At 41.8% G+C, this 12,929-nt stretch overlaps 1 protein-coding gene across 1 annotated transcript in view; it reads right to left on the reverse strand.

Moving 5' to 3' along the window:
- Positions 1–1,598: 1,598 nt before the first annotated feature.
- The window catches only part of FHIP1A (FHF complex subunit HOOK interacting protein 1A), a 34,250-nt gene continuing 22,919 nt past the window's right edge, over positions 1,599–12,929 (reverse strand). Inside the window, exons 7-11 of the mRNA XM_054295597.1 lie at positions 12,374–12,561; positions 10,834–11,874; positions 7,241–7,419; positions 6,814–6,952; positions 1,599–2,788 (exon numbers count right to left, since the gene is read on the reverse strand). Coding sequence (XP_054151572.1) covers positions 2,571–2,788; positions 6,814–6,952; positions 7,241–7,419; positions 10,834–11,874; positions 12,374–12,561 — 1,765 coding nt within the window. The 3' untranslated portion in view covers positions 1,599–2,570. The remainder of the gene's footprint in view (positions 2,789–6,813; positions 6,953–7,240; positions 7,420–10,833; positions 11,875–12,373; positions 12,562–12,929) is intronic.

Genomic DNA, 12,929 nt, shown 5'->3' on the forward strand with positions numbered 1-12,929 from the left:
AGGATTCTTAGTTCAGAATACAAACAAAGGAAGGAAGTGTTCAGGTAGTAATTTACTGCCTTGAGCACTGGTCTGCAGAGTTCTTTATTTTTAAAAAAGTGAAATAATCTTTCTAATTCCTGTTTAAAAAGTCCTCAAAAAAAGGGATTAGATTGCTTCTGCATTTTAGCAATTGTTTCTAAACCACTAAAAGTGAGCTGATCAAACTTGCCTTTTGCTCACCTGCAGTTTTCGCAGAAGAGGTGAGAAGCAAAGCAAGCACTGACCCTACAACTACAATGCTAAAACACTTCCAACACACACACTGAACACCCTCAGGCCAGGCCTGTGAGTACAGCACGGAAGGCAGGAGAAATGAGAGAGTGGGGAAAGAACCCACAGTGCCCTAGGATAAGTTTAAAAAAAATTAAATTAAAAAAAAAAAAAATCAAACTCATTACTCATTTACAACAACATGAGGCCAGGGGGGAACTGATAAAGAAAGAGCTCTCTTCAACCTGGGCAACTAATACCTAAGGAAAAACCCCACAGCTTTGGCTTCAGCTTCCAAGAAAGCTGCTGAGGTGAAAGAGGGCCATGTGGAGGTCAGTAGGTGATTTACAGAATGGTGATGCAGTGGCACCTGAAAAACAAAACAAGTCATAAATTAAAGCAAACCAGAAAGAGGCAGCTCAGAAGCAACAGGACCCCCAGCCATCATGGAAATGAAGACTGTGCAGCAAACAAGAAAAGATAGACCCAGAGAAGTTCTGGAGGGGATTTTGTTGGAGGCAGACTTTGGGATTTTTTTTTTTCTTTGAATAGCCTACAGCAGGCTGACACAATGAATGCAGACACTTTAATCTCGACCTTGTAGATTAAAGGAAGAACTTTTCAGAACTACCTAAAGGATTTAGGAGCTTAAACTGCACTGCACATTCCAGAGGAATTTGATGTGCAATTAATTAGACTGTTCTGGAATGTCTCTGGTTTTTGTTTTTAAACTGGTTTTTTCCTTGAATTCTCTGAGAAAGTGTGTTTCAAAATCAGAATGTGATTAACTGGAATTCCACATTACGGAATTACAATGAGCAGGAGAACAAATGTATGCAAATGTTATTTCTGATTTCTGTTTCTTCACATTTTTTGGAGTCACTGTTAGCTTATATCCTGGGCAAAAGGTTTTATGGCTTTCTTGAACTAAGCCCCTCTTTATGTAGCCAACTACAACACACTGGAAGCACAATTATGCAGCTAAGATAAGACAAAATACAGTGGTGATGCACCAATTCATCATGTTTGGGGTCTTCTAATGAAGCCCATTACTCACAGAAAAGAATTTTCTCAAGCAGTTAGTCACCACCAGACAGCTTTCCCCATTACTCCTTCCTTTTCTGCAGCTGGTGAATAGCCTGGTCCTCCCCTCACCATCCCAGAAATGCACTATTAAGAAAAGTCAACACCTAAATTAAAAGTAAACAAACAGTATTTAACTTTCCCTTAACCTTAAAAGAAATTAACAATAAAACAGAACACCTTTCATGAGCAAGCAAACCTTTTTCATTTAACAAAAAAAAAAAAGACAAAGACAAAAAACAGCCTGCTGTCCATTTAACACTACAGAAAAATACAGAGTATCTTTCTTTAGCTTATTAAAACAAGCATACAAACAAACTAGACACTAATAACAGCTTGCATAGAAACATTTTGTTTTGTACTTTGTGCAAATCTTACTAAATAAGGCATGCTGGCAGGCTTAGGTAGCAATGCAAGAGTTATCAAGGAATGCTGAGGAACCGCAAGGAAAATTCCAGGCAGTCTGCAATCCACATCCACTTACACACTTCACTGGACTTCAAAGCCCAACAGCTGATAGCTGCAGATCTGTCTGCAACATAAGGCAATATGGTATGTGTAGGGCCCAGCACCTGCTTTCAGCTACTCAGGGGTTTGCTACACATAAGATCACTTGAATTCAGAAAACCTGAGCCAGTAGTTAAAATGGGGGTTTTGGGTGGGGATCAGTAAGAACCCGGCTTCAGGGTGAAGCAAGGGAAGAGGCAAAGACAACAATGACATCAAGAAACACAGCCCTTCACATACCCCTTTTCAGGTTTTGTGCAGATTTTGCATGCTTTTTTATACTGTGAACTTTTCCCATGGAGCAATGTTTTTTCAAGGAAACTTGTCTAACAAGTTATCCAGAAGAGTATTTGTGGAACAGAAAAAACTAACGTGTTTGTGTCTCTTAGCCAGCCAACAAGTGTCTATTGCAGAAATCCAACAGGAATTAGTGACACTGAAGAAGGGTGGCTGTGTAACGAGGAAGGGATGAAGAAGGAAGCTGCAGTAAGAGCAATATCAGAAATCTCAAATAAGTTATGTAGCACAGAGGGAAATTATAAGGCCTAACTGGAATAATATTTTGCCTCCTTCTTCCCCCTCCAAATCAAGTATTTTCAGGAAATATTGAAGTACAACCTTCTTCTGAAAGCAGCTTTGCATTAAAAATCTGTTTAAACTCCAAAAGCTTTTTCAAAACACATTTTAAAAACCCGTGAACAATAATCTTCAAAATCCCCCAGTAATTTTTAACATAAAATGGAATGTTCCTGGGCTAGAGCTGCCAGCTCCTTCAGGAACTCTGGGAAAAGGGCAGCTGCAAGTACGGCGTTCCTCACGTGTGCAGGAAGGCTGGGATGAGCCAGGCCTTTCTTTCCTTTCTGTCCCAGGAAAGGCTGCAGTACGGCTGGGTAAGCTTCAGGAAGATTCCTTCCTTTCCCTGGGTTGCTGCTGTGATGGACATCACCTAAAGACGGGAGGAGAGGGAGAGGAAAGAAAAAAGACTCTGTATATTAAGCACACAGAGTACTTGTACAGTGTCCAAAGCCAGTTTATAAGGATTGTGTTCAGAACTGTAATTTGCAGTACCCACATTGTGCAGGGAGATACTGCACTAATGCAGCATTTTAAAGTTCTACGTGGCCTGGTTCTATTGCATTTTTTATTACCTATCTTTCCCCAGGTTACATATCATTCAGTTACAGCTCTGATGAGAGAAATATGTGGGCAGAAGAGGAGTCAAGGGAAAGAGTAATATGGATTTACCTTCTGAAACATCAGATAATATCTACCCGTCTAGAGCCAGCATGGTTGTCTCCATTTCAACGATACTATGCTCTATCCCTCCCCCACACCAAACTGTTGTTCTGATTTTATTTCTCTTTCTCTATCCTCTCGCTGTGAATCACCATGTCAATGGGTTCGAGGCCGAGCTATCACATCACCACATGAGTTTGAAGCAAGTTAGAAACTAAGGGGAAAAAAAATTAAAATTGGATTTTTCTGCAGCTATAGGCCCTACTAACTACCCTTACTTCCCTGTAAAGCAACTAACCCTTAAAAAGAGAGCAAGTGAAAGCCACTGTGTGTTCTGCTACATGATCTCTGCTGCCAGAGTTCAGAGGATCAGAGCTCAAGTATCAGAATGCATGGAATTACAGTGACAGCAGCACTTAAATTTCAATCAATTGCTCCTTGTTTCAACCTGAAGCAGAACTGCTCTTTAATTAGATGATAATTAATTTAGTGAAACTAAAAAGGTGACAAAATCTAATGCTGATGGAAATAAATACTCTACAAAGAAAAATTAACCTCTAGAACTCACTGGTACAAGATAGAACTCACTGCTACAAGGTGTCATTGAGGCCAACAGCGGACACAGATGGATGAAGTCCCGCCTAACTCACAAGTGGGATGCTCTCCCGAGATGTATAAGTAAATCATTTAAAAGAAATAAAAGGGCTGTTATGTTAATTCACACACTGCAGACAAGCCCAAAACTGCATTGCTGCTTTCAGAAGGGGTTTCCCTTACACTGCACACGGTTTATGTTAGAGTCTCTAGTGACGCCAGCTTGCTCTGAAACCCCTCCAAGCAGCGAACAGGGGGAGCTGTAGAGGAAGGCCTCACTCGATGCTGCACAGCAATCCTCTGTTCAATAGCTCTGCACTTTTGGTCCTTGCCTGTACTTCACCCAAGGCATTGTGGAATTACTCTTCCAAACACTTGAAAAAAAAATTTCATCTCAATCATTTAACAGACTCATACTTTTCCTGAGTTTAAAATACCTTTCCAACTCCAGACTTATCAATCATTCATGTTGTTATTCTACAAATTTCTACCTACTAGAGACAGAGTACAGGAATTTCTATTCTGTGGGAAAATCTGACTGTGGGAGGAAAAACAACTTAAATTATAGATTACAATGAAAAGATAAAGTTTTAAGCGTCCCCTGAAGATTTTTTCTCAGATTTTCTACTGTCAAAACATTTCATAATTAATATTTTAGGTTTTTTTAAATAGTTTAGGCAATATAACCAGAATGCTAGTACACAGCAAAGCTTTGCTCTTCTTCATATTCTTCCTTTTAAAAAGAATCAAAACTGATACATCTCTAAAAATATTTTTTTGTTTTTCCAAACTGCTTGTTTGGAAAAAAAACCAAAAAACCAGAAAGGCACAGAAAGCTGATCTAGGAACTAGAGACTTCGGTTTTTTTCTTTGATCAGGATTGTTCACTTCTCTCTAGGGTCAGCATGCAATCTGAGTCATACAACTGAAAATTGAGCAAATGAGTACTCTGAAGATTGTTACCAACATACTGAAAAAGGGACAGCTTGCACAGGGAACTACATCGTGACAGCTCTAGATGTGTAACCAGAGCCCAAGCTGCTGTGGAAGAAATCACACTACTGCAAGCAAAAAAGAACAAACTGTACCATTTCTGTTCAAAAACCTTCAGAGACCAACCCTGTAAAGTGAAAGAAAATTCTCTATAATGTTTTGGTTTTACATTTGTCTTCCTCACTAACTCTGCCTTCAGGTTTTCATATGTGAATTTTGCAGGAGGCTGACTATGCTCAGACCTGCAGAGAACACTGGGGTTTACTCACCACTTCTTTTCAGGGGAAAAATCCCTCAGAGAGCAATCAATATGTCTGACAGTCAGAGATGGTGTTCAAGCTAATGCAAAGAAGTCCACAGGGAGTTCCCAATTTGTTGTTTGGTTTTGGTTTGTTTTTTTCTTTTTTTCATTTACCATTATTGCAGCAGTTCCTACCTTGCATTTTTTAATCAACATAATGAACTACTGGTTGATGGGCTACTGAGCCAACTCTCCCCCAGGATTACAGTCTGATGACTTGCATCACTAGTCCTGCAAGGAACCAAATCTGCAGTTATCCAGAAATTTACTTACTCTCCATTTATTTGTCAAGAGAAGCCTTCTTTGCAGGAGTTGCCACTATACAGAACAACATGTACTAACAGAGTGACTAAGCAGCCTTGTTTCAAATTCCTAAATAATGACCAGCGTGAGTCAACCTAGCAAATTCTGAAGCCCACAGAAGAAAACTGATGTAAAACAGGAAGTACAAATAAATGTCATTGGGAATGCATTATCTGAAAGTTCTTATTGCCAGCACCTGAGAATAAAAGGACTCTGAATATTGCCTCCTAATCTTATCTCCCACACGCTAGCTACAATGCCATCTAATTGTTCAGCTTTCTATTCTATGACACCAAAATGCAGAGCCTAAAATGCTACTGGCATGTGCAGGACACAGCTTTTTTACAGCAGACCAACAGATCAACTCTTTGGGATGGAGCCTTAGCAAGATCATAATTTTACAGACTAGATATACTGCGAACCTTAGAAACACAGACTATGCTGACTACAAACTAGGTAGATTATTCTTCAGAGTCTTGAAAAATGAAAACACAATTAAAATGCACATAAAGACACCTGATTTCCACACCTCTGGAAATCCAAGAAAAGCATCAACATCTTCACATAAGTGTGGGCAGAGTGGGTGATTATTAATGACCCCCAAAGATGAGTAAGCACACACCTGTAAATGCAGCCTCTCTCGAACCCTTACAGAGTCAGCTCTTCATGACTCACCAAATTTGACATATTCCCATCATGTGGCAAGCTGGCTTTTAAGAGAAGCCTGCATCCAACACTGCCCACTCAGCAGCAAGCTGAGAACAAGCATGTCCTCAGGGCAGGGCTTCAGCTCTATCCATTGCCTGCCTGTGTCTGGAAGGTTCTTATTTGGCAGCTAAGACTTCATTTTGTTTATTTTTACTCGCTTGCCCCACAGTGGTAAAAATAAGTACAGGTAAAGACAGGTGCAGTATGTGCTGTGCTGAGAGGCAGCAGATGTTACAGAGTCCCCTGCAGAGCTGGCTTGGTGGGGTGATACCTGTGTAACTCCCCACTGCTCAGAGACACACACCTTTTGGGTTTTTTCTATTTGTTTTGCTTTGCTTGTCATACAATAAAGATACAAGCCAGAAAACTTTCAGTGTCTTATCTCCTTCAGTGGTAGCCCAAACCATGACACCAAGCCTTATTCAATTGTTGCAGAAACCAGTTCACCCTGGACTTCTGTCCTCACTAACATTTATCAAAAAAGAACCAATGACCTAGCTGAAGGTCAGGCTAAAAATAAAATTAAATCATGCACATATGCCACCTCACCTCATGCTTTGAAAGTGAGTTTGTTTACTGACAGCAAGCCAAGAACAGATTTTGTTACTTCTTTAAACAGACATTTTATATCTCAAGTAAAAACTTGTAAACAGCAAAGAATATCCAAATAGACCCATACACTGTGGTCTGCTGAGCATCATCACTTTAAAATCAGAAGAATACAGCTGGCTAATGACATTCACAACACACCACACCTTTTAATCATCTGGAGAAAAGGACAGGGGTAATTGGTAAGTCATTCCACCAGCCCTCCTCTGAGCGTGCTTGTCATTTACCTTTGGTGAGCAATTCTTCCGCAGCATCAGACATGTCCACACGAAAAAGCAGGTACTGTTGGGCCTCCAGGAGAAGACCTGGGAAGTCTTTTTCAATGGAAGCAAAATGTTCAATCTTATTTTTCACAGATGCCAGCACCTGCCAAAACAACAGTAACAATTACTTCTTTCTCCTTTGCTCCCAGCGCAGCCACAGACTGAATATTCCAGGCTTTCTCTACCTGCATTAAACTAGAGTTCTGACAAAAGCTATGGTCATACAGAGTTTCCAGTTCTTTGCACAAATGCAATTAAAACATGGAAATGAAATAAGAAGCTTTCAGACAGGTAGGACAGCTACATGTGAAAGTGAAAGGAGCTAATGTAAGGTTTAAGGAGCCACTAAAGACACTGCTCCAGTAGGCATGGCTAACACCTGCGTAAATACCTGATAGAGCGAGCGCACGCTCGGCTGAAACACCATGTTGGTGTTGAGCAGGAAGGAGCGGAGAAGCGGCTGTGGATAACTTGCCAGCTGAGTAATAATCCCAATAAGCAGCAGATTTACGTGCAAGGAATTCTCCAGCATGTTCTCCAGCTTCGACAACACTACGCTGATGAATGGTCCTGCAAGAAAATAAGAAGGAATCAATGCTTTTGTTTTCACAGAAGAAAAACCCTAAGATCCAGGAAAAAGGCATTTAAAGGGAATTTTGACCATTATAACCAACCAAATTAGCCCTCCCACACAGTAATTAAAGACAGCAGGGAGAAAACCCAAACTGTAGCTGAACAGAGAAAGCAGACTTTACAGAGGTGTTGAAAGCTTTTGTGGTTAGCAGCACATTTGCTACCTAGCCAATCAGTTTACATTAATGGCTTATTTAACATGCATGACTATTCCACTTGTATGTGCCAATAAGGATTTAGCCTAGGACATTATAGTCTACCACTCTACTCCCCTTTAATAAATTGGAAGGGTACTACTAGTTTTAATGCAAATAGAATCTGCTCTTTTTACTCTTCCTATGCCTTATTTCTATGTAAGGACTGGGCAAAATGAATTATTGCTAGCCTTCTTGTTCTATCCAAACACTGGTGTTCTAAAGAAAATTTGAAAATGCTATTCTAAACATAAAAATCAAGCTGTGATATTTCCCCTCACAAGAAAAGGCATCTTCAGTATACTAAACACTCACACAAAGCAGGGAAGACATTAAAATAGATTTATAAGCATAATTGCTGGTAGACATAGGCGTTATCATATAAATGTCACCAACAAGTAATAGCTTTAGTTTGTGCATTCATGCTGAAGGACAGCCACTGAACTACAGAAGCATTTACCATGAAGTGCATAAACCTTTAGTGCTCAAGCTTATGAAACCTTTGCAAGGCTGAGAATGACTTCACTCAAATACTATCCTGTTAGACCACACAGCTGGGCAGATGCTTGAGGCAGCCAGCACAAGGGACATTACTTGTGAGACCTACTCACAAGTAATGTCCCTTGTCACACCCACAGTCCCACCAGAGTGTTTCAGTTGCATAAGAGCTAGGAAAACCATGCAGAAGAATGATCAGCACTGTTATCTTTGAATATCCCACCATCCAACCTGGCAAAAGATACATGCCATAGGCATTTCTAGGGTCAAGCAGGTGGCCATAACCCAACAGCATTCCAGCTCCCCTCAGCTTGCACATGGCTGCCACTGGAGCTGGCTGGGCACAGGCACAGCCCAGTTCAATGTCCCTGCTGGAAACTGCAGCAGAGGCTAAGGCACCTCTGGCCCAGAGCAACAGGAAGGATCAAATGAGGAGTGCCCCTGCTGCCATTTCACTTAACAGAGCTCCACTAAAGGCTGGAATCCATCATGCTTTACAGCAACTGTGAGCACAAATGCAGCACTCCTTCCAGAGTCATCTCTCAAGGCTAATGCTGGCACAGGAAAGGTGGGAGGGCCAGGGCTGGCAAGGCTTCATGTGGCTGATGCCTTTCAACCACCACCACAGCCATCAGAGCCCGAGCATCCAGTGGAGCAGACAGCCGCAAACACTTTTGCTGAGATACAGTTTCTTCTGTCCCAACATAACCTATCCTGTTCATGATGACATTTTCACAGAGCTCCTGAAGGGAGCTCTACTGTATCAAAAGGGATGGCAGAAGGAGCTGAGATGTGTCACTGTTTCTCTTCTCTAGGTAACACTCCAAAGCTGAGTAGGTAAAGCTGAAGCTGCAAGGGAGGTTACCAAATACATAAATTTTTTTTAAAAAGTGATAGCATGACTTTCACTCCCAAGAATTTACTGAAATGAGACTCAGAGGATGTAAGCAGAGTTTAGAAGCCTTGTAAGAAACAGGGTAACTAGATGAGAAGTCAAAAAATTACTTCTTTCATGGCCATGAAGTCAAGCACTGATACATGGAGAAGGAGGAAACAAAATACAAATTCCTGTTCCTGAACAAGTGAAAATAGAGATGACATGCTTTTACCATGGATATAAGACACTGAGAGAGCATTTTCTTCACAGATCCACAGGCCTGAAGGGATCATCTTTGCATTGCTGACACTTACTGGCTGTGGGAAGCTTCTGTCTGAGAGAGGCCTCATCCCTTAATGCCATCCCAATACAGTAAAGCAACCTAAAAACTTTATCAAACATCTACAAACATAACACAGCATCCCAAATTAGACACAGAATCATAGAATTTGGGTCAGAAGGGACCTCAAAGACCCTCTAGTTCCAAGCTCCCTGCCCTGGGCAGGAATACCTTCCATTAGACCAGGCTGCTATCTTTGAAAGACCCTGCAATTTTAACATTTCCAAGGTGTTGTTGCAAGTACCTCCTTACATGCAATCACTTAGATCTCCATTAAAACCAGGTAAGGAGTCTAAAACACACTGTAGATGGGTAGCAAACATCTAGGCTTATTGTGTTTAGCTTTTTATCTTCATTTTCCTCAGTTCTGAGGTTTTCGTGGGTTTGGGTGAGGGGTGGGTTTTTGAAAATGAACAAATGGAGAGGGACTAGACGAAGAATGAGAGGCAGAGAGAACATTTTTGAGCTACATTTGACAGAAGATAATATGAAACAAAGATTTGGATACAATTAGCTTCTGGTACAAGGAAATAGCCACCACAGCAAAAATAGCAAATTAGTTGAAAAACAGACTGGATTTTTCAATTGAGAAACAGTGCCAAGCATTCTGGCCACAGCTGACATGAAAGGGCTGCTCTTCAATGAACACACATTTTCCCCCTCCAAATGAATGAGAAGCCATCTTATAGAGGTTTTTTGTTGGGTGGGGAAACCTAGTACATGTTATTTTTTATTATTTGCATTACTCTGGTATCCAGGAGACCTAATTAAAGACCAGGAGCCCGTAGTGCAAGGAGCTGCACAAATACAGATCAAAAGCCCACTCTGACCTCCAGTAGTAATGCCATTCCTGAATCGCTTGGACAGTCAGCAGAGAGCAATGCCAACAGCGAGGGCAGGCCTGACACTGGAGAACAGGATGTCAGGGCAGAGCAGGGAGACAGGCACGTACAGACACGGCACCAGTGCTGACACCTTCTGCTACAATGTGGAATAGCAGAGAGAGGAAAAATGGCTCTGTGATGTTGCACCCATCACATCAGAGGTGAAAGCTGCCAGAAAACAAATTATTTACCTGGGCTCTATATATAAAAATAGCTACTCTGAACACCTTTCAACTGAAAAAGCTTCCTCAGGTGCGACAGAGCTCTAACATACAAACAACATAACCCCTGCTCAATGTCCTAAACAATTACCAAGGGAAAAACCCTGAAACACTACCATTTGCTTTCACCACACTGATGACTCTGCTGTATTTTCACATTGGATCTCTCACTCTCCTTGGAGTGGTTTCAGCTATGTAGGCTATACCCTGTTGAGTGTCAGGACTCTTCCTTGCTCTATGCTTGTATTGTGTGCTACACAGTGTGATCTCATTTGGCCCCCTTTAATCATGATGCCTTCTTAAATTTGTTATGGATGTAATTAACAGGACATTCCACCTGTAAACGGAGCACTCTGGCTCCTTGGAGAGTGCTTGGGAGAGACATCCTCCTTTGGTCCAAAGGGAGATGATATGCTCTCTGCAGAAGGGGTATCTGCTGAGAAATTCTCAAAGTCCTCATCTTCTTCTGCTGGAGAGACAAGATCAGGAGCATCCAACTTCTGCTCCTCCATGCTTGCACTGTTTGGAACCAGTTCCTTAATAATTCTGTCATACTGTGCAATGAAATCCTCACCATCTGTGCTCAGCAGTTTTACACTTAAGTTACAATCTGCCTCCTGAGAAGAAATCTTTAACTCTAAGTCTGGCTGTGGATCAATCTCTGTCATTTTCTGTTTTATTTGTTCTCTCATTACACCTTTAGCTGAGCTTGAATTTCTCTTACTGTGCTCATCCAAGTCCATTTCCAGCTGGGTCTTTGCAAGAGACCCATTGACTACAGTCTGGCTCTGTACCTTGTGTTCTCTGGCTACATTTAAAGCTTTCTCCTTGGAGCTGTCATCATCTTGAGTATCCTTCTGGGCACATAACCTGTAAACCATAACATCATCCTGAAAGTCTGACTCCTCTATGTAAGAGCCTTTGATGAGCATAATGGCGTTTTTTTTCATTTCCTGGATGTGTTTTGGCGGCTCTGCAGGTGGCTGCATTTCTGTGCTTCCCAGATCATCATACGGTTGTGGTGAGCTCACATTAGAACCAGGAGAAATCCCTGTGTCGTAGCTATCATCCCATTCTAGCTCCAGCTGCATCTTCTCACTGAAAGGAGTTGCTCGAGCAGAGCTACACACGCTAGGTGTTCTTTGCTGGAGCCGAAACATGGGGTGCTCCACATCCGCACTGTTCTCCTCTGCAAGCGTCTGGATAAAGGTGTCTGGATCAGGATTTACTCCATCATACAAGGCAGACCAAACCTTACAATCTTTCATGCACTGGATGATGGCTTCTTGAGCTTCCCCCAGGTACTGCAAGTAGCTGATGTCCACAGCTCTTCCATATTCCACAATACAAACAGATTCAGAAGAGCATCTATCAGGATCTGGAAATAAAGAAGATGACTCGTATCAAGAGCAGTGCATCAAATTTTCTCCAGCAAGGCATCCACTAAGATGTTGCAGGGAGAGTCTTTAACCCTAACAATCCAATAAGGAAGGAGAACCTAAGCACAACAAGTGAGATTTGCTCATAAACACACGACTTCTTCCTATCACAAAGACAGAGCTGTAACTCAAGATTTCTATGAGAGCAGCCTGCATTCAAATCTTAATGCAGCAACCACACTGAGACGGCCAGAGTTGTTGCTGTGCATCAGTACACTATTGTCATGAATGCATATTCAAGCTGGATAGCTGTTAAAACAAGGTTTCGATAGACCTGGACATATGGGAGGAATTAAACAAACTTTCTCCTCCAGACTTGCCCAGTTTATTGTTGCCCACCACATTTCCTTCCCCCTCTATTCCTTCACGATTCCTCCCATAAGGTGCTTCCAAATCAAACTCAATTAATTATTTCATCTTCCCCTGAGCACCAATTACCTTTAGTTTGTGCTGGTTTTGTCCAGAGAATATAGTCTTTTCCTTGGCTTTCAAGTGTCAAAGTGATTCCAGTGGAGCAGCAGAGAGGTGTCAGGGCCAGCAGCTTTGCAGCAGACACAGAGTAACAGTCTCTCTCTTTCACAGCCCGCCGCTGGCTCAGCATCATGTGGTTGCAGGGGATCAGATACCTGAAACAGCAGTGCCCAGCATCACTTGTCCTTTCATGTCAGAGAAAGCAGCAACACACAGAATTCCCTTCCCACCTTCCTGCCTTCTCAAAAAACAGCAATAATAAGGAGACAGTTGCATCAGAACAGGAAATCCTTTGGAGGTCAGAGCAAACCTGTTGTAAGAAAGTATGGAGGAAGTGTGGAACAGGCAGGTGTCAAAGGCTGGCAGAATTGTTTGGTCTGGCTATGAATGCATTCTGTCTCAGAATTCTCAATTTATTTGTTTTCCTGGGAAATCCAGAGAGAGGCAGTTTGCCAGGCAAGTAGCCAGAAACAAAAGGAGGGAAGGGTCATCCAAGCATTTTACTGCAGTAGATCAAGGCTGA

Source organism: Melozone crissalis, unplaced genomic scaffold, assembly GCF_028551555.1.
Source record: "Melozone crissalis strain CALT ecotype California unplaced genomic scaffold, PUWL_Pcris_2 ptg000006l_1, whole genome shotgun sequence".
NCBI lineage: Eukaryota > Metazoa > Chordata > Aves > Passeriformes > Passerellidae > Melozone > Melozone crissalis.